The 25,456-nt window shown below is 40.8% G+C and overlaps 3 protein-coding genes and 1 long non-coding RNA gene across 5 annotated transcripts in view; 1 reads left to right on the top strand and 3 right to left on the bottom strand.

Annotated features, from left to right (window-relative positions):
• LOC105923771 overlaps positions 1 to 25,456 on the bottom strand; it is a gene marked incomplete at its 3' end in the record, with an annotated part of 780,934 nt that overhangs the window by 374,275 nt on the left and 381,203 nt on the right. The gene's annotated exons all lie outside the window — the stretch shown is intronic.
• The window catches only part of LOC118561491 (NACHT, LRR and PYD domains-containing protein 12-like), a 117,395-nt gene that overhangs the window by 22,262 nt on the left and 69,677 nt on the right, over positions 1 to 25,456 (bottom strand). The gene's annotated exons all lie outside the window — the stretch shown is intronic.
• LOC118561502 lies at positions 2,151 to 4,319 on the top strand. Of its 2 annotated transcripts, XM_036133638.1 has the most exons (4): positions 2,151 to 2,196; positions 2,340 to 2,448; positions 2,711 to 2,835; positions 3,169 to 4,319. In XM_036133638.1, the coding sequence occupies exons 3-4, from the start codon at positions 2,805 to 2,807 to the stop codon at positions 4,125 to 4,127; spliced, it is 990 nt and encodes a 329-aa protein (XP_035989531.1). In that variant the 5' UTR covers positions 2,151 to 2,196; positions 2,340 to 2,448; positions 2,711 to 2,804; the 3' UTR covers positions 4,128 to 4,319. The 2 variants fall into 2 exon arrangements, with proteins under 2 accessions (XP_035989531.1, XP_035989532.1); XM_036133639.1 differs by lacking the exon at positions 2,151 to 2,196 and having other exon boundaries at positions 2,377 to 2,387.
• Positions 19,708 to 24,943, bottom strand: LOC118561509. Its single transcript, XR_004930088.1, has 4 exons — positions 24,737 to 24,943; positions 20,728 to 20,868; positions 20,170 to 20,289; positions 19,708 to 19,788 (listed from the first exon to the last, which is right to left on the bottom strand). It is a non-coding gene; the product is annotated as an uncharacterized LOC118561509 (long non-coding RNA).

The raw sequence follows: 25,456 nt of genomic DNA, 5'->3' as shown, positions 1-25,456 counted from the left end.
TCACCAAACAGTCTGCTAATCCCGCTTGTGCTGCAGCAGCCATAGCTTTAAAAGGCAGGGAACCCCACTTGTCAGCCTTCTCATACTATGTCAATAGTGTCCTACAGTATGCTGGGGTGAAGAAGGCAGCCTTTAAAAGACTCAGTAAATTAGGCATAACAACGTATTACACCAGTGCTGTTAGAAAGCAAAAGGAACTGGCAAGTACATGCGGAGAGGATTTTCAGCTTCTGAAAGTAGCCAATGAAATATTCATCAAGGAAGATGAAGACACCAGCACAGCCAATGGTGGATCTGTTCCAGGAAGGGAAAACAAAGGTGCTAAAGGAGCTACCCAAACAAGCACACTCGATGACTCTGTGGGAGACCTGGATGAAGCCATGCTTAGCATGAAGCTGTTTGTCTCGTCAGGCAAGAAAGGCCAGTATTTAACGTTGTACAATTTGTTTATCCATTCAGCTGCTTGAGAGCTTTCTAATGATGTATAATAATTGTAAAAATATAAATCGCTGTCATTTACAGTGCCTTTGTAAGTACCAAAGGTCACTTACAATCTATGTTCCATTTCTGTTAAGGCTTGATGATTTATGTTTTTTTTCTTTATTGTTTGTTTCTTACACATGAACCTACTCAAGAGAACACCACTGTCACACAGCAGGCTATTGGTGTCACGACTACTCCTTTACAGATGGAGCAGCATCCGGGGTCTGACAATGTTACAGCTGTGTTAGCCTTCAGTACAGTAACAGACACTGAAATGGCAGATCTGGGCGTAGCAATATTGCCTGAAGAAGCACCAACAGAGCCAACTCCCCCATCTACATATTCAATTATATTTGACAATCTGGACTTCTTCAGCCACACACACCACCAGTCTATCAACCGGGCAAACCAATCAGTTCACTGGATCCACCACATAGCTGTGGAAGACAGAGTCCCTTCAAACCATCTCAGCAGACAAAAGCCGACTCAACCACTCACAGATTACAACATTGGGAAATCCCTCCCTAGTTTTGACTCCCAAGCCCAAACGCGTCGTGATTATGTTGTCCTGGGAAGCCGAATCCTGACCAAATACCTAAACGCCTTCAAGCCGCTATCATCAATCGTGGTTTATCACATCCCTCACCAGTATTCTGCAGAAATGTCAGAGCCTTCGACCCACGTAAGTATTAAATGACCTACACTTCATTTTGAGTTTTGGCATTCTGTAGACTTTTTGACTTACAGAAACATATAACCTGGTAGTTAATTGGTATATGCTATCACTCCAAACTTTAATGCTATTTCAATTCATGTGTTCCTTCGTCATAGCACCCCCTTGGACTTCTGTTCAAAGATGAGAACAAGTCTACAGAGTTGGCTGATGTTCTACAGCATCTCCAGAATGAGTAAGTAGGCTGGTGTAGCCAAAACAGAGTTACATATTCAGCTTGGGAAGGATATTGAATTAATAAAGCTTTGATATCTACTTGATGTGTCATATAGGTATGTTCCAAAGGGCCCAGATGGACCGCAGAGCATTTTAGTCGGTGGTGACAGACTAACGGAGGGAAATAGCCGCGGCATTCAGTTGGCCTTTGCCGAAGGAGAAAATGTGGACGACAGGCTGGACGGCCTTGTCTTTAAGTTTGAAGATTGGCACGCAATTCGAAACCTTTTTGAGGTGAGTGACCTTATCAGAACAGGACTGTAAATACTTAAAGGATACCTGTACCCTAAAAAAACATCAGGCACATAATATCAGCATCCGCCCCTACACGTCACCACACCGCTTTGTTTATTCACTTTAAGCACAACTTCGACAATTCTCTCACCATGTGTGCTTATGTTGCCAGTGGTTTAGCGATCAATGGCTGTTGTTCAATTATTTTGAGGGGACAGCACATTTACAGTTCCAAATGTACATTTTATTGAAGCATAATTTATTCAGGATTGCCCCATAAAAAGACACATTATTAAAGTATATCTGATTCAATTAAGTCCAAAAACGTTGGCGTTGTACATACTTCTGTTACATACTGTAACTGCATGAGTTTTTTTAGATCATGTCCTTTTTTGTTTCTCCTTCCTCGCCAAATGGCTTTGTTGACTACTACAAAAATGATTTTCATTTTAGATCTATCATCGGGTCTTTTACAAAGCGGGTTCGGCAAGGGATCATGGGACACTCCTCGCCAATATGAATAAGTTGAGGTATGCTTACCTATCATGAGTTAAGATAAAAATGCTACTTTTGTGCATTGTCTTTGGCATTCTTAGCTGTTGTCAGTTTAATATCTACATGTTTGTTATAATATTTGCATTCTGAATAAAATTGCATTGTTCACTGTTTTCAGGTTTTTCCCTTTACACGATGAACCCCAGCCACCATGAATTACGGCTCGGTACTTCATCACGACTTTTTCTGCTCTGTACTGTTGTCCAGCCACCATGAATTACGGCTCGGTACTTTTATCACTCATTCAATTATGTCTGTATGTCTGTTATGTAGCTCAGGAGTGTGTGTGTGTGTCTCTTTCAGTTCTGTCTGTATGTCTGTTATGTATCTCAGGAGGGTGTGTGTGCGTGCGTGCAGTCATCTGATGAGAGTCAGGTTTGGAATGTAGTCCAACCACTATGAATTAACAGTTTGGAACTTCAACATCACGACTTACTCTGCTCCATTAGATACTATCACCATAATCAATAACAAGTCGTCTTCTTACAGATGCAGCAATGCAAAGCAAGGTCCACGTGCTGCTTTCAATGCATACAAGGAGTTTGTGCAGAAGGACACTACAGCTCTCTTCTTGGCTGCGGCAATGGAGCACTTTGGACTACAGAATGTGTCAGGTATAACACTTCAAACAAACTACCAATCTCAGGGCAGACACTATCAGACTTAGACAAACTTTGTCATTTTGTATGCACAGAGTGCGTACAGAACAAAATGTCGTTTGTATACAGCTTGAGAATTTCATTGAATTGCAGTGGATTTCAGAATAAAGTAACTTTGCAGGATAAAAAAGTAACTTTGCAGTCACCCCATCGCCGTATCAACAAGGCCACTGGGGTTAAAACATTTAAAACAGTCCAACTGTATTGTTTTGTATTATTTTCTACATGTAACATCACAGCTAACCATACATGCATCTCACATTATCTGTCTTTTTAATTCCTCAACAGATGTCCCAGACGGATTCATCCCAGACCACATCTTAACTGGTCCACTAGAGGACAAAAGGACCTGGCTGCATGGTGTAGTGTCCCAAATTGTAGACAAATTTGTCATATTTGAGGACATTTCTGACATTGTCAGCGGTGTAACAGATACAGCCAGTGACCTGCCCAAACAGGGAGAGAAGCTCTCTTGCCGCGCCACAGGTTGCAAACGTGTATATAAGTACATAAAGGCTAGGGAAAACCATGAGAAAAGAGAGCATGGGTTGACAGTATCTCCCAAGGCAGTTCCATATACAGACAGTCAAAGTTCAGTGTTAGACCACAAAAAGCAACACACAGAGGCTAGACTGGGTTTTGGATTCTTCTTGGCTGACCTGCAGGATGCAGTTAAGGAGGGAGACGGAGACAGGCTAATGCGATTGTATACTGTAGCGTTGATGTTCTACAAGGCCTACGGGCATACACAGTATGCGTACAGCACACTACTTCTAACCTTGCAGGTCAATCACACACTTTCCCCTTGCTTAGCACACAGTCTGGTGTGGAATAGGTTTTGGAATGGGAAGGGAGGAATGGGAAGGAACATTTCACTAGATCTACATCTAGAACACCTTAACAATTTCCTTAAGTCCTTTTTAAAACGCAGTGGTCCAAACCTTACAGAACAAATAGCAGACAGGGTCAGCAAGTCAATTGGGGTCCTGAAAACTTTGATGGAGACCACAGACAGAGAACTACAGGTCTTAAAGTCCTCTGGTATACATCATGCTGCTAGTCAGACTGAGGACATTTTAGCTCTGGTGGAAGTTTTTAGAGAGGCTGAGCTGTTCCAGGATCACCCAGGCAGAGAGTTCTCAGCATTCCCCCAATTTAGCAGAGATCTTTTGGCCAATCTCAAAAGCACTAATCTGAGGGGATGGGTGAAGTCCAAATTAAAGGAGTGGCAAGATCACCCTGTTTAAAAAAAGGTTTTGAATGACACCAAATAATTGTAAATACTGTAAAAAGTTTTTGTTTCTGTATATATTTCATTTTGTAATACGTTTATTTATAATTTTAAAATTTGTAATATGGAAATATTTAAACAGTAAATTCTGTCAACATTATGTCTAGCATCATTATTTCAAACATAGCATTTTAAGTTGAAAAAATAAAGCAGGTTTTCAGCAAAATATCTTTTATTTGCATTTTTTACTGTTACTTGAATACAAAATTATTTACATTGTTTGCAGTGACAGTCATTCAAGGACATTAGTACAATAGCATCTACTAGCCTGCTGCTGAGGGGTGCTAGTTTGACTCTGAACCGCTACTGTGTTGTGTTTCAATTTCAAAGTCCTCATCTTGCTCATCAAAATAACCTGTGAAATCAATGTCAGGCTCTGTGAAGCTCTCTTCAGGTAAAGTAGGCTCTGTGTATTCGAAATCCCCGAAAACCTCACTGATCACTAGGAGAATTTCGCTTGCATGCCGTACTGTAAATACTGGAAGGTGGTTTGTAATATAAGCCAAGTCAAAGATATAGGGACTGTGCTCGACTGCTGCTTCGATAAGTTCGGTGCCAAACCCAGTACAGAGAGTCTTGTTCGTGATGAGTGGCATGTCTGGGACTAAAGTGCGCCTGTACTGCTGTAAGCAGGCCCGGATCACAGTCTTGTCTTCCTCAGTCACCTCTCTAGATCTAAGTGGAGTAGTACTCACATTTGGTTCTACAGATTCATGTTTTGGAGTAGGCTCTACACAAACACCTGATGAACATGAACACATCGAGTGGCAGTAGGTGCAACAAAGATGACCCGGCTCCAAGCTTGTGGTGTGCTCTTCAAAGTGACTAAAGAGGGCTTTTCTAAAACAGCCCTGTGTCCCTGCATGAATCAATGCTTTCACTGTTTTATCAACCCTTGGTGATGCTTGTATATCATACAAAACTGCATGTGAAGGTAAGGAATTTCTCCCAGCCCGCCCAACCTGTTGCACTATGTCTTCCACATCCTCTGGTGCCCCGTACATGACAACATGTGAGATATTAGGAAAATTGAGGCCCATCCCCAGCGCAGTTGTAGCAACAACAACCCTGCAGCTACCCTCACCCGTAAAGGATGCCAGCACTCTCTGTTTGTACTGTGGCAGTGTCTTGCTGTGGAACATTCCTATCAGCATGTTTTCAGCCTTATGCTCTGGATCTCTGTTCACCCATGCATCTTCTCCAAGTTTAGCTTTGAGACGGCAGAACACTCTTCCAACTGCCTTGAGTGATCTGCAGTAAATAATGATAGGCGACATCAACAGTCTCTTCTCTCTGACCTCCGTCACCACCCAATCCATGCAGTCCAGGTCATAACTAGGAACATGCTTCAGCCCAAGCCTGATGTTGCTTCTGTTTGGGCTAACCGTCACTTGAGTTGCCTTCTCCATGTTCAGCAGCTTGGTCACCCGGCCTCTGTTGACAATATCAGCAGATGCTGTCAAAGCCATGACAGGTGTGCCTGAAAGACAACACATGCATAATATGAAAAGGGGGGACAACGACAACCTAGGCAGCCACACTGCTTGGCCCCTCATAACAATATGTTTACAGATTTACACTGCAAAAACGGATCTAAAAATAATTAAAATGTTCTTAAAGTTAGATTATTTATCCTTGACTTGAGCAGGTAAATAAGATTATCTGCCAATGGAATGAGTATTTTGTACCCTTAAAATAAGATAATTAGACATCCTGCACTTGAAATAAGATGATTGAGATGAATTGTTCCTATAAGTGCCAAAATTTTATTCCATTGACAAATCATCTTATTTACCTGATTAAATCAAGGACAAATACACTAATTTTAATATTTCTTTTTATTATTTATAGTTCTCTTTTTGCAGTGTAGGCCTACAGGATTAACTCACCTTCTTTAACAATTGATCTGAGTTCTCCCAGCCGGGCAAAGCTCTCTCTGAAGGCTGGACTCCCTTTGCCAGCTTCGCCCCTGATAGATAGACAGACAGATAGATAGATATAAGCTTTATTTATCTATAGGGGAAATTAAGACTCCAAGTAGCTTAGAGACATAGATACATCACACATATAATAGGTTGTTCAGTGACAACAGTAGGTTTTTTTTAACTTACCATTTATACGTGACGTGAACCTCATCGACTACGATCCCCACTAAGTTCTTCTGGTACACCTCTGAAGCAAGCATGCTCCTCCATTTCTCATTGAGCCACGACTCGGGACTTCCAAATACCAGTTGGCAACGTCCGTCGAGGATGTCGTTTTCGTTTATTCCTCCGAGCTGCATACCTGTAACACCCAGTTTTCCAGCCTCTCTGATCTGATCCTCTATGAGAGCATTTAGCGGGGACACGATGATAACGATGGGGTGCTGCAGTAGTCCCATTTCCTTAACTACCAGAGGAGCCATTTGGTAGATCAAGCTCTTGCCAAATCCGGTCGGGAGAAGGGCGAAAACATGGTTTCCACCAACAAAAGCCTTCAGAGGCGTTCTCTGATGTTCTTTTAACGAAACAATATTAGGTAGATCGGACAACACAGAAGAAATAGCAGCATCAATGTTAACGCTTGCTTCCTCGATGCGAGCCGCCATTGTTGTTTGAATCTCTCGGTCGCTTCTCCGCTACGTCACATCCAGGAAACACCCGCCCTGCGTCCTGATTGGCCAGACCAAAAATTTGGTTGGGGAAATCATTTTCAATGAGCCATGTCCCAGATGTATGTGAGTGGAGCTAGGCGGAGCGATACATGCAGCTGGCTGTTGTCAGGTTAGGTCACTAACCTGCGACTCTGCCTTCAGGAGCGGCCAGTCGCAGAGTGCGAGCCGAGCCAGGGGACCGCGCCGCCAGCGTCAAAATAAAGACTGTTAAAATTTTGTACACACTTGTTTTCGGGTATTTCTTGGGTCCTCCTAAATTCATCACATTAATCGCATAATGTCATTAGTTAACTCGAGATTAATCGCAAATTAATCGCATATTTTATCCTTTTATTTCTGAAAGTGTAATAGCCTGTTTGGGCATTTTATTATGCAATTTTGCAATAAATGACACTAATAAATACATGCTTGTACAAAAAATATTTTTATTTTTTTATTTTTTATTTTTTTTCCCCAGTGTCCTGTCTAGCAATGTGGCAATAGGAATTGATGTCTCAATGCCAGATAGAGCTCGACAGATTTTGCTTTTACAAGTGGAGCGAACAGCTTTCGCCATAGTGCTCCACTTGATTTATGCTTGTAAATAGCTTTATTATGATTCCTGCAAAGAGAATTTCAAATTATATGGACATGACAATGGGAGAGTAACGGAAGAACAAAAAGTGAAAGAAAAGAAAAAAAAAGGGTAGAGGTGAAAGAAATAAGAGATAAAAGGGAGAGAATGATAAAACCTTCTCCGTCTGCTCCGTCACCTGGAAAGAGAGATGCAAAAAAGAACAGCACAACCAACAGACATAAAGCAACAGATACAATCGAATTACACCTAGATGCCATTGCTAAATCATATATATTATTATGTAAGCTGACATGTGTAATGTGATACTTGAAAAAAGAAAGTGAAAGAACATAAATAAATAAATAAATTATAAGATTACTGTATATAAGTGAACACTTAATACCTGGGACCCAGCACCTGTGGGAGTTTGTGAGAGTGCACTAGTTTAGGTGAAAATTATCCAATTATCCAATTATCCCCGTCACGGGGCCCCCGCTACGGGGGGCCCCGGCCGCCCCCCGGGGGGCCAGGCCCCGCGAAGAGGCCGCCGGGAGAGGGCCGGCGCACGCCCGGGAACCCGCCCCAAACCCGAAGCCAACCAATGCGCCAGAGGGCCAAGGCGCCCACCAACGAAGTGGAGGAGGGCAGGACGTGGGGGGATGGGCTCCGCACCTAGCGGAGACTTGAGATGTTTTTGGGATTTTTTGTTATTTTTCAAACACTTTTCAGAATCGGAATGAAAACATCCTGGTGCCAAATGTTAAACTCTGGACTATAATGACTAAATGACTAATCATGACGCCCTGATGTTTACACAGTGTGTAAACAAATGTGTAAATAAATACCTGTTTTCATGCCGATATATTTTTTTGGCCTCTTAAACAAAGATAGACATGGTATTATGCATAAACATATAAATTAATAAAATTGTACATTTCAATAAAGTCATAAGTTTTGTTCATTTCTTCTCTCTCTCTCTCTCTCTCTCTCTCTCTCTCTCTCACACACACACACACACACACACACACACACACACACACACACACACACACACACACATCTTATTCTGAGCTTTCACACCAACAACAATAATTTCTTTGAATATTTTTGCTTGCTGTTTATATCCATATTCATAGTTTAAGCCTGGAAAAAGGTTTTAAATTTCCAGGTCATTCCAGTCTTACACTTTGCTTGCAACTGGGCAGGAGTTTAATACCCTGAATGAGACTCTTTAGGAACTGTTAGTAACTCCAGGTCCTTCGTTTGGCAACGTGATTCATTTACATCAAAATTTACTTCAAGTCGACGGATTTTCTGCTTCATAACAGCTATTTTCTTGCTTTAATGCTTTAATGACATTGACGACATTAAAGTAGAAAGTGCTAAGCACAAGGACCGAAATGACACGGTGCAGTCAGACATATTTAAAGTATGTGAGGGTATGATGACTATCACGGATAAAATGGAGTACCTTGAGGGGCAATCAAGGAGAAATAATTTGGTTTTTGATGGAATTCCTGAATCACCAAATGAGACTTGGGCTGAGACTGAGGAGAAAGTGAAAACTATTTTAAATGAAAAGCTAAACTTTCAACATAAGGTTGACATTGAGAGAGCTCACCGCACCGGTAAACATAGAGGAGACAGACCCAGGCCCATTGTTGTCAAATTTTTACGATACAAGGACAGATCAACTATTCTGCAGAGCACCAAGGCACTTAAGGGATCTAAGATTTTTATTAACGAAGACTTCACGGATGCAGTAAGGAAAAGGAGGGCGGAACTAATGCCGGACTTAAAAGCAGCACGTCAAAGAGGGGACATTGCTTACCTACGTTATGATAAGTTGATCACCCATCCACGTACTAGTACCCCTAAATTATCCAACAATGTATGACAGACAGCCAGACATAGCTGACGTTCACTTCTGAATGAGAAACATGCAACATATCACGGCCTATGAGGATATAGAGCTACCCGTATTCCAACACAGAAACTATCATCAGCAAGATATTGAAATTGACATTGATCCTGATAACAACTTCTATAATGTCAGCAATGATAGTTGTCACTATTACAGTGATGATCAGTTCAATAACAGCATTAAAATGGAACAAAAGCTGTCAATAATTCACTTTAATAGCAGAAGCCTCTATGCAAATTTTGACAGCATCAAACAATACCTCCAACAACTTTCACAGACATTCAATGTTATTGCCTTATCAGAAACTTGGCTCAATAGTGATAAGGGCATAGACTTTGAAATCAATGGTTATGAAATGGTTTGTAAGAACAGAGAAAACAAAAATGGAGGAGGAGTAGCTTTATATGTTGATAAGAAGATTAATTATAAGTTGATTGAAACAATGTCAACTGTGATGGACAACATGTTTGAATGTGTGACTATAGAAATACTCATGGAAAAAAGGAAAAATGTCTTAGTGAGTTGCATTTATAGAGCCCCTGGATCAAACATTGAAGTATTCAACAACTGGATAGAAGAAAAATTTATAACAATTAATCAAAAAATAATATTTTTCTGTGGGGATTTCAATATTGACCTTCTCAATCCAAATAGACATAGAATGACTGAAGAATTTATTAACACCATGTTCAGTTTAAGCTTGTATCCTAAAATCACCAGGCCCAGTCGCATTACATCGCACTGCGCTACCTTAATTGATAATATTTTTACAAATGTGCTGGAAAATAATTTAACTAGTGGAATATTAATGAATGACATAACCGATCACTTACCAGTGTTCATAGTCTACGACTGTAAGTGCAAAACAGACAATCAAAAAATAGAGACTCATTACAAACGGGTTACGTCTGAAGAGACACTAAGAGCTCTAGAAGCCGAGTTGTTGGCCTATGATTGGAGATTAATATATAAAATGAATGATGTGAATTCAGCATATGATGAATTTTTAAAAATATTTAAAATATTATATAACAAGCACTGCCCAATCAAACAATATAACAGGAAAAGCAATCAAAAAAATGAACAGTGGATCACAAAAGGAATACAAAAGGCATGTAAAAAGAAAAACAAACTTTATAGAGAATTTCTAAAACATAGAACGTCTGAATCAGAAAACAAATATAAGAAATATAAAAATAAGTTAACTAATATTATAAAAACATGTAAAAAGGACTATTATTATAAATTACTGGATAGGAATAAAAACAACATTAAGGAAACATGGAATATTTTAAATAGAGTCATTAGAAAAGTTAACAATAACAAATATCCAGACTATTTTATAGATAATGAACAGAATATAACTGATTTGAAAAGTGTCGTCAATAAATTTAATAGATTTTTTGTTAATATAGGACCTCAATTAGCAGAAAAAATACCGACTACAAAAACTGCAACTCAGCAATATCTAATTGAGAATAATCCCAGCTCCTTATATCTCAACCCTGTACTAGAAGAAGAAATCATAAACATTGTGAATAACTGTACAAATAAGACTTCCACTGACTGTGATGATCTGGACATGAAAACTATTAAAATAGTAATTAAAGGAATCTCTAAACCACTAACTTATATTTGCAATTTATCATTTCAAACAGGATCATTTCCCAACAAAATGAAAATAGCGAAGGTCAAACCAATGTATAAAACTGGCAACAAACACCTCTTCACTAACTACAGGCCTGTTTCTCTTCTCCCACAATTTTCTAAAATCCTGGAAAAACTCTTTAAGAAAAGACTGGAACAATTCATAGAAAAACATTCGCTACTTATCAGCAGTCAATATGGATTCAGAGCAAACCGGTCAACATCGCTGGCCGTAACTGACTTAATAGAAGAAATAACCAACGCAATAGATAGTAAGAAACTGGCAGTAGGGATATTTATAGATTTAAAGAAAGCTTTTGATACAATAAATCATGAAATCCTACTTAAAAAATTAGAACGCTATGGAATTAGGGGAGTAGTTTCTGACTGGATGAGGAGTTATTTAAAGAGCCGGAAACAATTTGTGAAATTGGGAGATGTGGAATCTGATTGGCAGGAGACTGTCTGTGGAGTACCACAAGGATCAGTATTGGGACCAATTTTATTTAATCTTTATATAAATGATATCAGTAAAGTGACCAATGCATTAAAATTTATCTTATTCGCTGATGACACAAATATTCTAGCCTCAGGAGATAATTTAGAGCATCTTCTCTCAACAGTCACTTCAGAGATTAGTAAGTTGAAGATATGGTTTGACCATAACAAATTATCCCTAAATTTGGACAAGACGAAATTCATGGTCTTTGGGAACTGTTATAAAAATATTGAAATTCAAGTTCAAATAGAGGACGTAACTCTAGAAAGGGTTTTTGCTAATAAGTTCCTCGGTTTAATAATAGATGACAAAATCAGTTGGAAACCTCATATTCAACATTTACAGAGTAAACTCAGTAGAAGTATATCCATATTGGCCAGAGCTAGACATGTATTGAATGCTAAATCACTTCATACTCTATATAACTCTCTGATTTTACCATATTTATCATATTGCTGTGAAGTGTGGGGAGTTAATTACAAGAGCTCTTTACATCCGGTAACCGTCCTACAGAAACGAGCCATTAGAATCATCCATAATGTCGGTTATTATGAGCATACAAACCCGCTCTTCATAATATCCAGAATTCTCAAATTTGACGACCTTGTAGAATTTAAAATGGCTCAATTTATGTTCAAGGTATCAAAGAAGTTGTTACCTGAGCACATACAGAGCACGTTTTCTGAAAGAGAAGGGGGGTATAACTTAAGGGGTCACTCAATCTTCAAGATCCGCAATTTTAGAACAACAAGGAAAAGCTTCTGTATTTCAATTAAAGGTGTAAAGTTATGGAATAAGTTACATGAAGATTTAAAACAAAGCAATAGTTTAACACAATTTAAAAGAAGGTACAAAGAGGTAATTTTCAATAGATACACACATGGGGACAGAAAGCAATAAGGTGTGTATTGAAGATAATAACTTGGTGTAAGGGTTTAGAAAGATAAACCAGCATAAAATGGGAAAATGTATAGGTAAATATTAGTAACTGTTACTTCAAACTGCCACTTTGATTTTGATTTTTTTTTTAATGACAGTAGGACTCTAAGTCTCAAGTGTTTAGGGGTAGGAGTTTATAAGTTCTCACTTCTTCCTACCCCGTTTTGAGCATGATATGTTAACTGAAACAAAAATCTGTATTTTCTCTTCTTTCTTATGCACTTCTTGTTACTGTGCACTATTTTATTTTTATATTTGTATCATGTTCGAATAAATAAATAAATAAATGTCTACATGCAAATAAAATTCATCCTTGGTTTGTCAAATACAGAGAAAACAAATTAATAAACATTAAAGTACGGTTTATGGGTTGGGTTTCTGCAATGTTATCAACGTGTAAAAGCTCATCTTCAGAATCAATCTCTGCTTAAAATGGTGATCTGCACCAAGTAATCTACTTTCAGCAGTTATCACCGGTTATTGCACCGTAAACTGCAGAAAATACGTGCAGAGTTGCTCTCTCTGCCTTTACTACCGTCGGCTCCTATGGCGGAGGAATATTTCAGCTGGATACAAAGTGTGGGCAGTGCAGGCAGGTCTCATAATAACCCCTATTTCGTCACTTATTTTAGAGCCCAAATAAGCGACTTCACTTTCAGAAACCTGCCCAACAAAACCGCAACCCGTGACTCATTAAATTTGGAAGCGCTTTTAGAAAAAAGAAGCCCAAAGTCGCATGTGTCTGCGGGTAAAAGAAACGTTGGCAACAGTGATCGCAGTGCGGGTGTGTTTTGCTACAGTTTTCTAGCACTCTTGAAACTACGGAAAGCGCCGAGGATAAAAGAAACACAGTCCGGAGAGCGCGGTGGGGGAAAAACATTAAGGAACGGTGTGTGTGTTTTGACGCGCGATTAACGGCGACAAAAAAATTGTCGGCGTTAAAATGGGTTTACATTAACGCCGTTAATAACGCGTTTAACTGACAGCACTAGTTTAAACACATTATGAACACATTTTAAAGATGAACACTTATAATGAAGCAAGAATAAATTAATTTGCCTGTTTAATACTATTTCTTGCATTTATGAGCTTAGCTATTTATTAGTAACTTACTTCATAGACTTTTCACTGCATCTCTTTATTTATCTGGGCTACACCGGTCATTCTAATTCACCTTTTTTAAATATTTGGCACAGTTTGAAATATAAAAGTTTTTGATTTTGTTATTTTTAAAATGTCAGAACCTAAAATCAATCCCAGTGAGACTGAATGTGTGTAGACAGAGAGGCAGAGGACAAAATGATTCTTCAGGGGGAAAGTTTCTATTTGTCGCTTTGTGCACAATCAATAAATGATTTTAATTCCAGTTACTAAAACTTCTCAACTAAAAAACATGTTTAGCTTTTGTTCTGTCAAATTAAAATGGTTTATTTAGTTTGATTTATAGATTATTTTACAGACATCAGAGACAGCAGCATAAATGGGGTTTTTAACAGTACAGAAAACTGAGAGGGAAGATGAGTAATGATTTCATAATTTTCAGTTAAACACATGAAGTTGACTTCAATGAACTCCTGATGTTACACAGGATCACCAACGTAACAATGTGCCATTTTCTGTCCTCTAAAATGAGAGCTCGATCATGATGTTTAAACAAAGTTGGTATTTACTGCAGAACAGTAAATTAATTGGTTTTATATTATTTTAGCATTTTTATAAAGATGGTTGTTTTTCTTTGCAGATCCTGACATGAAGGGAGCATGTTTTCTTGCATACTTGCTTCTTTCATTAGAATATCTGTGGCATTTGGGAGCTCGCAGAAGGATGCACCGGACCTTGTTTGGAAAAGCTTCTCAGTTTTCTGGACCAGACTGAAGGCCTCATGTGATGCTCAACATTTTGTTGAACATCCAATCATCCATGTCTTGGATGATTGGCTTTTAATTTGCCCAATTAATGACTGAAATTGTAAGCCACCAATTGCTTCCATCTTGTTGTGCTTCCTGTCAACATAAAGATACATGCATGTGTTGTTCATATGGGCCTTTGAGGTCTTCAGATCAGTTTCTATTAAAGGGAAAGTCCGATCAACAAGGAAAAATCAGTGGTTCATTATCTATACCTAAAACGAATATGTTCTTGGTGATTTAATGAATTTAGCGTTAATCAGTGTAAAAAAATAAAAAACATCAACTGTCTTTGCGATCACAGAGTCTGGAGGCGGCCATTATTGTCGGCAATCACATCCTGAGACGTTCCTCAGCGGAGAGGCACTGCGCTCTACAAGCTAATTCAATAGGAACCATTCTACACAGCTGCCATCAACAACAATTATTTCGGATTTCGAGAGGACTTCACCATTGAAATTTGTGAGAGCTATTGTTAAAGCAACAATGCCCACGTGCATGCCAGTTGGATGTTGCAGTACATCGGGTAAAAGTTTTTTCACTTTTCAGTTATGAGGCGGAGGGATATTTCAGCTGTGTCTGTAGTGCGGCAGTGTCACTTAGTTTAGAGCCCAAACAAGTGACTTCACTTTCAGAAACAAGCCCAAAAAACTGTAACCCGCAACTCATGAAATTAACAAGCGATTATAGAAAAAAGGGACACTGAGATATTTCATCGACAAGAAGAACAAACTGAGAAGAATAACACAAAAAAAGGAGACGGCTGCCGCAGCAGACAGATTAAACTCACGTCGTCCCTTTTTGGTCTCCTTGGCTCAAACTGGTATGGCTGAATTTCGTCAAAAGTCAGGTTGCTATCAAGAAAGTCTTCTAAATATTCCAAATCGCTATCAGATGATGATGATAAATCCATGGAACGACCATCGCTGTTACTGATCTTTCTAAGCTGTGCAGGAGAAAAGCTGATCAGGGAGAGAGCCACATCTCTGCTGCACAGAGATCCACATCTCTTCATGCCTGAGACCTGCATGAAGGAGTGGGAGCCATCTCCTCATGAGGAATTTCTTTTGAGCTAGGCGCCCGCTCGCTGCCCAGATAACCAGATTTACCTTGGAGTAATTCACTATAACCGGAAGCCCCATTGCCACAACCAGAGACAACGGTAGAGGTTTGGTAGAGACATTAAAAGGAAAAGTTCAGAATGGTTCACTTAAAGTTTTCACCGTGTTTTAAAAACACCTGGAGCTAACACTATAGGTTCCTCTAGCATTCCTGAAACCAAGTTTGTTGATGTGGTTTGAGTATGTTTTAACCTAACAAACTTTATTTCCAGAAGGATTTTATACACCGATGGGATATTTATGTTTGTGTTGTCCAGTCTGCTCATCATGCCCAAATAGAGCTTATAAGTATTTTCAAATTAGTGGCAAAGGTCTGCTAGCAATAACCGTTAGGTTCCCAGGTAACATTAGTGCTACCACGAGTCAACGTAACTACGATTAATTTTAAACATAATGTTTGTTTTTGTTTTGCTCCACCATCGTTCCATAGTACTATGAGCAATATTACCACTTTAATATAGGACACCATTGTAGATTATACGGTGTTATGTATAACTTTAGGGTTAACCCATCAAGCAGCCAATAGCTATAGCGCCCTCTAGTGGTCAGGAGGAAGGATTGCATTAAGTAAATCAAGTGTCCTAAAGATCTGTATTTTACTGAGCAAATCATTCTTTAAAATTGTATTTTATCAAATAATGCTGTTTAACTCAGGATTTGCATTGTGAAAGGGTTGAAACGTTAAATGTTCTTCTACATTAGTTAAGCTAATTTGATCTCATTCCACATTCTTTAAGATGAACTTTGGTTCTATAACAACTGCAGTGAACCAGGATTCACTGAATCATTCTGATGATGGTGATCAACCATTTTATTTGTCCTTTTGTTTCTTTTGTATACATAGTTCCTTAGCTTCTTTTATCTTAATTTGCTTAGTAGTTTTAGTTAAGCTTCACTAGCCCAGTAGAGAGGATTTGTTGATTGAAATATAGTGTTAATTCAGATAAACAGCATTATATGGTGATGTTCTCTGGATGTTCATTTTATTTCTGTTACTAAATTCTTGAACTTGAAGAGAAGTTGTCACTCCTTTATTCTATGTGTGTGCAGAGTTTGCTGTTAAAAGAACTCCAATGCTGAAATCATTCCTTTCAACTATTGTCCTGATATCAGCTATTTGGGCTGATATTCACCAGACAATACCTAACAGAGCGAGATTTATTAATTAAACATGAAATAACTTAAAACAGCGTGTAATGGCAAAACAGTTCTATGCTTCATTTTGTTTTTTGGAAGCTGTGGAAGGAGGAAGAGGGAAGAATGCAATAATGAAGAGATGAAGAACATTAAACTGGGAGGATGAAGAGATGTGAGGAGAACAGATGAGTAGAGATAAGGTGAGGATGAATGGATTAGAGAGGAAGGAAGCAAGGAAATAATGAACGTCCTGCAGAGGACAGAGAAATAAAATGTTTGTAGTTAAAGACCCAAAAACGTCCAGAAGCAACTTGAATAATGAAGAATAAACAGGATGACAATAGTGCTGAATCAGCATCACTCAATGAAGACATCTGGACTCACCGAGCCTTTCTGCAGTTCCTCACAGCTGGAATCAGTCTCAGTCGTCCTGCTTCTGATGTGTTGTACTTCTCCAGGTCCAACTCATCCAGAACCTCCTCTGACATCTGCAGCATGTAGGCCAGAGCTGAACACTGGATCTCTGAGAGCTTCTTCTCTGATCTGTTCTCTGATTTCAGGAACTGTTGGATCTCCTGATAAACTGAGAGGTCCTTCATCTCCATCAGACAGTGGAAGATGTTGATGCTTCTGTCTGGAGAGATTATCATCAGTGTTCATCTTCTTCAGGTTGTTGATGACTCTCTGGATGGTTTCTGGACTGTTCTCTGTCTGACCCAGCAGGCCTCCTAAGAGTCTCTGGTTGGACTCCACAGAGAGGCCATGAAGGAAGCGAGCAAACAGGTCCAGGTGGCCATTTTTACTTTGGAGGGATTTCTCCATGATTCTCTTCAGGAAGTCCTCCAGAGATGAGTAATAATTATATCCCCCCAGGAACTTCTTCACCACCTCTGTGTTCCTGCTGGTGAAGCAGTGGAACATGTAGACTGCAGCCAGAAACTCCTGAATGCTCAGATGAACAAAGCAGTAGACTGCTTTCTGGAACATCACACTCTCTCTCTTGAAGATCTCTGTACAAACTCCTGAGTACACCGAGGCCTCTGTGACATCCAGACCACACTGCTCCAGGTCTTCTTGGTAGAACATGATGTTTCCTTTCTTCAGATGTTCTAACGCCAGCCTCCCCAGCTTCAGGAGAACTTCCCTGTCAGCCTCCATCAGCTCCTGTGGACTCCTCCCATGTCCTCCATGGTACTTGTTCTTCTTCCTCCTGGTCTGGACCAGCAGGAAGTGAGAGTACATGTCAGTCATGGTCTTGGGCAGCTCTCCTCTCTGCTCTGTGGTCAACATGTTCTCCAGAACCGTAGCAGTGATCCAGCAGAAGACTGGGATTCCACACATGATGTGGAGGCTCCTGGAGGTCTTGATGTGGGAGATGATTCTGCTGGACAGCTCTTCATCACTGAACCTCCTCCTGAAGTACTCCTCCTTCTGGGCGTCGGTGAAGCCTCGTACCTCTGTTACCCTGGCAACACATGAAGGAGGGATCTGATTGGCCGCTGCAGGTCTGGAGGTGATCCAGACCAGAGCCGAGGGAAGCAGGTTCCCCTTGATGAGGTTTGTCAGCAGAACGTCGACTGATGACTTCTGTGTGACGTCAGAAACAAGCCGACTGTGGTTGAAGTCCAGAGAAAGTCTGCTTTCATCCAGGCCGTCAAAGATGAAGAGAAGTTTGTGGGCAGCCAGCTGCTCTGCTGGGAGCTTCTGGAGGGTTGGATGGAAAACATGGAGCAGCGTGAGAAGACTGTGCTGCTCACCTCTGATCAGGTTCAGCTCCCTGAACGACAGCAGAACCACCACACGGACATCTTGGTTCTCCAAGCCCTCGGCCCAGTCCAGAGTGAACTTCTGCACTGAGAAGGTTTTTCCAACACCAGCGACGCCGTTGGTCAGAACCACTCTGATGGCTCCATGTTGGTCAGGTAAGGCTTTAAAGATGTCGTGGCACCTGATTGGAGAGTCATGGAGGTTCTGGATCCTGGAAGCTCTCTCCAGCTGCTTCACCTCATGTTGGGTATTAACCTCTTCACTCTGTCCCTCTGTGATGTAGAGATCAGTGTAGATCCTGTTGAGGAGGGTTCTACTTCCTGGTTCATCACTTCCTTCAGTCACACGTTCACATCTCCTCCTCAGACTGATCTTATGTTCCTCTAGAACCTCCTGCAGACCAACATCTGCTGGAACAGAGAAGAAAAGACAACTGAAGGAAAAACCTGATTTAGTGATGAAGTTGGAACAGAAACATCTGGAACATCAGGAGGTGTTATCATTAGAAGGTCTCTTAGTTCACATGATGTGATGCTAACCAATGGGATCCGTCCTTAGAACCAGAACCTTGTTAGATGGTCAGACAGCAGAGTTCTGCCTCTGCTTTGTGGCCAGTATCTGTTCACTGTCAGGATCTGATTCACAAAGCAGATCAGATGAAGAAATGCTGACAGAAACATGCAGCAGCTTTCAGCAACATGAACTCTTTAGCATCAGGTCACCATTGTCCTCATTTCTCTGTTTCTATCTGACCTTCTCCCACAAACACAGCAGCTACAGAAGAGGCAGAGAGACAGAAAATGTTTCCTGGCAGCATTTTCAGCCTTAATGAAGGAAATCTGGAGGAAATGCTCTAATCTGCCAGAGAAACAGCTCATTGGATCAGGTAGTGTTCACATTTCAGATGCTTTTCTCACTCAGAGACTGGATTGGATGTTTTTAAAGAATAATTACAGATTAGAAATGACATGGGACTGATTTGGCCCTTTAGAAGTAAACAGCAGATAGAAATATTCCATGTTTCTACAAATATATCTCCTGTAATCTGGGATCTATTGTCAGAGTAAATAAAGGTTTCTGTCTCTCAGACTTTCCTTCCCTCTTTCTGTAAAGCAGCAGTGCAGCAGGTTGTTTTCTCCACCTTTTTGTTTCCATGCATCAAAATGAGCAGCAGCTTTAAGGAGATGTTCAGTTTTAATGCATTTAGCACAAAGGGCTGAAAACAGAACCACTTCAAAGCAAACCCAATAGGTTGTTGGGTTGAACACAGACGTTACATTTACAGCAGCTGGAAATCCAGAGATTCAGGGGAAATAATTGATCACAGAAAGACTTTTAAACACTTAAATTTAAAGACGTGGAATTAGTTCAACAGAGACGATAGAAGGAAGTTCTGATTGGAGATGTTCAGTCTCACCTGGAGCACAGCTGCTCTGATTGGCTGCCAGCAGTCCAGCTCCTGTTCTGAAGAAGTAAAACATGTAATCACACCCCTTCTCCTTCCTTTAGATCTTAACATAAATAAACATTCCTCCAGATTTCTGCTTAAGTTTATAATTTGTGTAAATCAATATTTAAACAAATTAATGAACATGCATATAAACACACATTTACATCCCAACAATTATACTTACAGCCAACGTGACCAAGACTATTGTACATGTGTGTATAACCAGGCCAATGAATACTACTGGTTTATTGACTAACAGCTTATGATTATGTAGCTGTAAGTTAAGTTAAAATCTAAATTAATTTACTTTTAGTTTATAAACTGAAGACTGAGTCAATATTATGTTTTTATTTCTCTGCAGAGTCACATCCATCAGTTAGAAACTGGTTTCTTACTCTGAGTCTGAGGGTCCAGGTTCAGCACTGAAGAATGGAGGTTTTCCTTTGGACCGGTCACTCCTCATAGACGGACAGCTGGATCCTGGAGGTTCTGCTCTCTGTCTGTGGTTCTGACCTCTGAAACACCAACATGTTGTTATTCAGATCACATCAATCAGTGAGAAACTCTGTGATAAAAACCAGAGAAGAAGCTCTGAACACAAACTGCTGCAGAGAAGCAGAAGGTTTAAAGATCCAGAGTGAAACATTCAGACGGTTCTGTTGGACCAAACTGAACATTATCTTAATAACCGGGTTCTACTGGTCTGGATCACATGGGTCCAACCAACACCTGCAGGACAACAGGCTCATGTCACAGTTTAATGGAGCTGATGAGATCAGATTTATATTAATTATTCTACAAAGTACTTCTATAGTATACACTACTAATACTACAAAGCCCAGAAAGTTCTGGACACGGTCCGATTGATCACATCTAGTCTGAGAAGGTGGAGAGCAGAGGATCTGGTCCCTGATCTACATGTCACATGGATCAGTTAGAAACTGGGTTCTTACTCTGAGGGTCCAGGTTCTTCACTGAAGTCTGGAGGTTTTTCTCTGGACCAGTCACTCCTCATAGATGGACAGCTGGATCCTGGAGGTTCTGCTCTGTCCTCCTTTAGATCACAATCCTCCATCTTCTGGACTTCAGTCAGCCTGAGAGAGAAACCAGAACCAGTCAGTTCCCAGTGGTTCAGGTCCAGTCAGTGTCTGTAAAGCAGAAAGCTGATTCCCATCATGTGTGTAGAGGACCAGAGGAACCTGAGTTCAGCAGGTACCATCTGGGTCTGGATTGTCCTCTCCTTCACTACTTCATGCACCTCCTGATGTCTGCTGGCTGATCTCCTCAGAACCATCTGGAGAAGTTCTGGTTTATTTAGAAAATGAAGCTAAAACTGAGTGTGAAACCTTTTCAGGTCTAAACTGGAATCATGTTCCAGGTCTGTAGAAACATCCAGAGTGAGGTCAGATGTAGTGAATGAAGGAGGGAACATTTCCTCTGAAGTTCTGATGTGTTGGTTCTGAACACAGCGGCCCGCTCACATGTTGGAGCCGGCTCCTGTTAGAGAGCCTTCAGTTAAAGCAGCGCTTCTGAAACCTTTCAGGTCCAGACCTCCTTTAGAGGAAGATGTTCTGCTGGTTCCTCTGCTGAGAGTCAGAACCGCTCAGAGACCAGAACATAAAGAGGAATCAGTGAAAACTTCACTTTTTAACATTTTAACATCAGTCTGAACATCAGCATCACCTGAGCATCAGGTGAGCAGCAGCAGTTACCATGGTAACATAGCAGAGAGACAGCTTTACCTGCTAACAGTGACATGACTCCACAGCAGAACCTCAGAGAACACTAACTGGACCTGTCCACCCAGAACCAGCTGGACTTTAGTTTAAAGATAGAAACTTCCAGCAGGTCCATTTAGAACCTTCAGTTTGTAGCATCTGAGAGGCTGAAGCTGCTGTTACTGAAATGTTCTGATGATGAAAGAGTTCAGTCAGTCTCACAACTTCAGGCCTGAAAGACGAACATCGGGTCACAGCAGGCAGGAAGAACAACCAGTTCAAAACAAGAAGGAGAACCAGACTTTGTGTCTGAGCTTCCATCTTTAAACCTCAGATTTGGAGCTTTGCATCAGAACCATGATGTCATGATTTTAGACTTTTGATTTTGTTTGGACTAAACTGGACTGATTATCTCCATTCACTCCATGCTGCATCAGCTCAGTCACCTCCCAGCCTCCACTCAGCACCATCATCAGCTCCACCTGCTGACACTAATTAATGTCTCTCTGCTCACCTGTCACTCTGCTCACCTGTCTCTCTGCTCACCTGTCTCTCTGCTCACCTGTCACTCTGCTCACCTGTCACTCTGCTCACCTGTCTCTCTGCTCACCTGTCTCTCGGCTCACCTGTCTCTCTGCTCACCTGTCTCTATGCTCACCTGTCTCTCTGCTCACCTGTCACTCTGCTCACCTGTCACTCTGCTCACCTGTCTCTCTGCTCACCTGTCTCTCTGCTCACCTGTCACTCTGCTCACCTGTCTCTCTGCTCACCTGTCTCTTGCTCACCTTGGACTCTGCTCACCTGTCTCTCTGCTCACCTGTCACTCTGCCTCACCTGTCTCTCTGCTCACCTGTCACTCTGCTCACCTGTCTCTCTGCTCACCTGTCTCTCTGCTTACCTGTCTCTCTGCTCACCTGTCTCTCTGCTCACCTGTCACTCTGCTCACCTGTCTCTCTGCTCACCTGTCACTCTGCTCACCTGTCTCTCTGCTTACCTGTCTCTCTGCTCACCTGTCTCTCTGCTCACCTGTCACTCTGCTCACCTGTCTCTCTGCTTACCTGTCTCTCTGCTCACCTGTCTCTCTGCTCACCTGTCTCTCTGCCTACATGTACCGGCCTCATCCTACCACTTCCTGTCACAACGTCTCATCTTGTCCCGCTGCCTGCATGTATTGTTCTCCAGTGTCTTCTCGTCTCTCTTCCTGTTTATTTCTTGGACCTGCTCATGCCCCGCCCTCTCTAGCTTGTTTAACTAGTGCTTGTGTTCACTTCCTGGTAAAGGTCTCTCCTGGATTCTTTGTGACTCCCTCTGTCTCACTGGGAACTCATCTGCAGCTTCTGGTCAAGTCTTCCTCTGCAGCTTCTGGTCAAGTCTTCCTCTGCAGCTTCTGGTCAAGTCTTCCTCTGCAGCTTCTGGTCAAGTCTTCCTCTGCAGCTTCTGGTCAAGTCTTCCTCTGCATGCTCTGTCTGGTCAAGTCAGTCTCCACCTGCTGCATCTGGTCATCTGCTCATTCCTGCTGGGATCTCCTGTCAGCAGCCTTCATTCTTCTCCTCTTCCTCTCTGCCTGCCCCTTCTGCCACTATCACACATTTAATAATAAAACGTTTAAACCCTATGCCATGTCGGCTTGAACGCTTTTTATAGGTTTGAACTTTTTTTTATCTTTATTAGTCCTCATTGCCTCTAAATTATGTTTCTGATAGAGAACAAACTGATTTCTGCATTTGCAGATGTTAAGTGTTGGGATCCTGAGTTTCTTTGAGATAATCTGGATTTTGTTCCAGTTCTAATAGCTTGACTGACGACCTCTGTTTTCTCCATTGATCAGGACTGTAGCAACTTCAAAGCTGCAAATTTACTTGGATCCAAAAGCAGCAAAGCAAACGTGACGTAACTGGTGTATGTGGAGCTGCTGCCGCCATGAAATACCATTAATGTTGTTGAACATGACTGGTGGAGAAAGGTGCGTTCATTAATCTGTGCAGAAGTCATTACCTGTGGTTAAAAATGGAAAAGCCTCAAATGCTTTCCAGAAATGCTGAATTATCTGTTTTATTTTCATATTTTCTCATGTATTTATCAGTTTTTTCTTCATAAAACAGGCTTCCAGATCTAGAATCTGTCATCATTGAGCTGCTGAAAAGATGTCAGGACAAAAACATTCATCTGCATTTCATAGACAACTTTAAATATTTTTTGGGAATCAAGTGAGACACGACCTGCTGAGAAGCAGAAGGTTTAAAGATGCAGAGTGAAACATTCAGACGGTTCTGATGGACCAAACTGAACATTATCTTAATAACCGGGTTCTACTGGTCTGGATCACATGGGTCCAACCAACACCTGCAGGACAACAGGCTCATGTCACAGTTTAATGGAGCTGCTGAGATCAGATTTATATTCATTATTCTACAAAGGACTTCTATAGTATACACTACTAATACTACAGAGCCCAGAAAGTTCTGGACACGGTCCGATTGATCACATCTAGTCTGAGAAGGTGGAGATCAGAGGATCTGGTCCCTGATAGCAGAACTAAAGCTGTTGATCTGGTCTGAGGAGCTGATGTGGCCGTCATTAAAGAACAGAACATGAACAGACCATGAAACAGAACCTTAGAACAAGTGAGACGACCCAAGTCCTCTGGTGCTGCTTTTAACTGTTAACCTTTTTTTCTGAGTATCAGATCCTCAGTGAACCTGCTGGGTCATCAGCGTGTTTGGATCACCTGGGTCCGGTTTTCCCAGTAAATGAAGCAGAGCTTAAAGCAGAGTTGTGCAATAGTGAATGTTTTGGAATTAATCCAATATAGGGCCAATGGTTCCGATTCTTATTAACATTTAAATTTGACATTACATTCAATTTCTGACATTTAGGTGTTTTTGTGTTTTTTTTTCCTTTGGATTATTTTTTTAAAACCTAAAACAGGGTTTGCCTGTCACCTCTTTGATGAAACCCTAACAGTGAGAGAGAATCTGAAAATAAAGTATCAGCCTCACCATGATGGTGTCGATCTGATATAGACATGGTATCAATATTATCAATATGTTGGATCAATCCACCACCCACTTGTTCCCAGTATAGAACCTCCTGTGGTTCATTCTTCTAACATCCTTCATGATTATTTAGCTTTAAGTTAAAAAGAAAACTGACTTTTGCTTAATACACCAAACAACACCAAACAGCCAATATTTTATTATATCTCTGCAGAGTCACATAAATCAGTTAGAAACTGAGTTCTTACTCTGATTCTGAAGGTCCAGGTTCTTTATTGAAGTCTGTAGGTTTAATCCCTGGACCAGTCACTCCTCATAGACTGACAACTGGATCCTGGAGGTTCTGCTCTGTTCTCCTTTAGATCCTTCCACAGTCCACAAAGATTAAATCCACTGAATGGAAAACCAGGAGAAGTTAACACTAACCCTGACCCAGGATATTCTCTTTGTTCTGTTCTGCTAATAAACGGACTCTGAACCTTTCTCTCCTGATCTGATACCTGACTATCACTGACTCACCTGAGGCTCCGCCCACCTGTCAAGGTTTACCTGTGTTTAAACACCTGTCTTTTAATTTATTCTTCTCTTTGTATCAGCAGTGAACTGAGCTGTAAAACACTGAGGTCAGATTTAAACTTCTGGGTTTTTAAGTCTGGATGTGACTGCTGTCACTTCTTCTTTCTCTCCTTTTTCCTCAGAGGTAAACATCCACCTTCATTCTGCCAATCCTACTTCAAGGTTCAAGGTCCAATGTACATTTATTATCCTAGGGGGCAATTGTGTTTTACAGCCAGCAGTAAAAGACAGGAGAAACCAAACACACTTTCAACATTCATACAGTTAAATACTAAAGTTTAAAACATGTAAAACTGATGGTTAGAGTGACTTTCTGAACCAGTTAGTTCTGTGTGGCAGCAGAGTAGATCTGCAGACTGATGGGAGCAAAACAAGGTCTGTACTTGTTGGAT

This window comes from Fundulus heteroclitus, unplaced genomic scaffold (assembly GCF_011125445.2).
Source record: "Fundulus heteroclitus isolate FHET01 unplaced genomic scaffold, MU-UCD_Fhet_4.1 scaffold_65, whole genome shotgun sequence".
In the NCBI taxonomy this organism is placed as follows: Eukaryota; Metazoa; Chordata; class Actinopteri; order Cyprinodontiformes; family Fundulidae; genus Fundulus; species Fundulus heteroclitus.
This window is presented reverse-complemented; position numbering and strand designations above follow the sequence as displayed.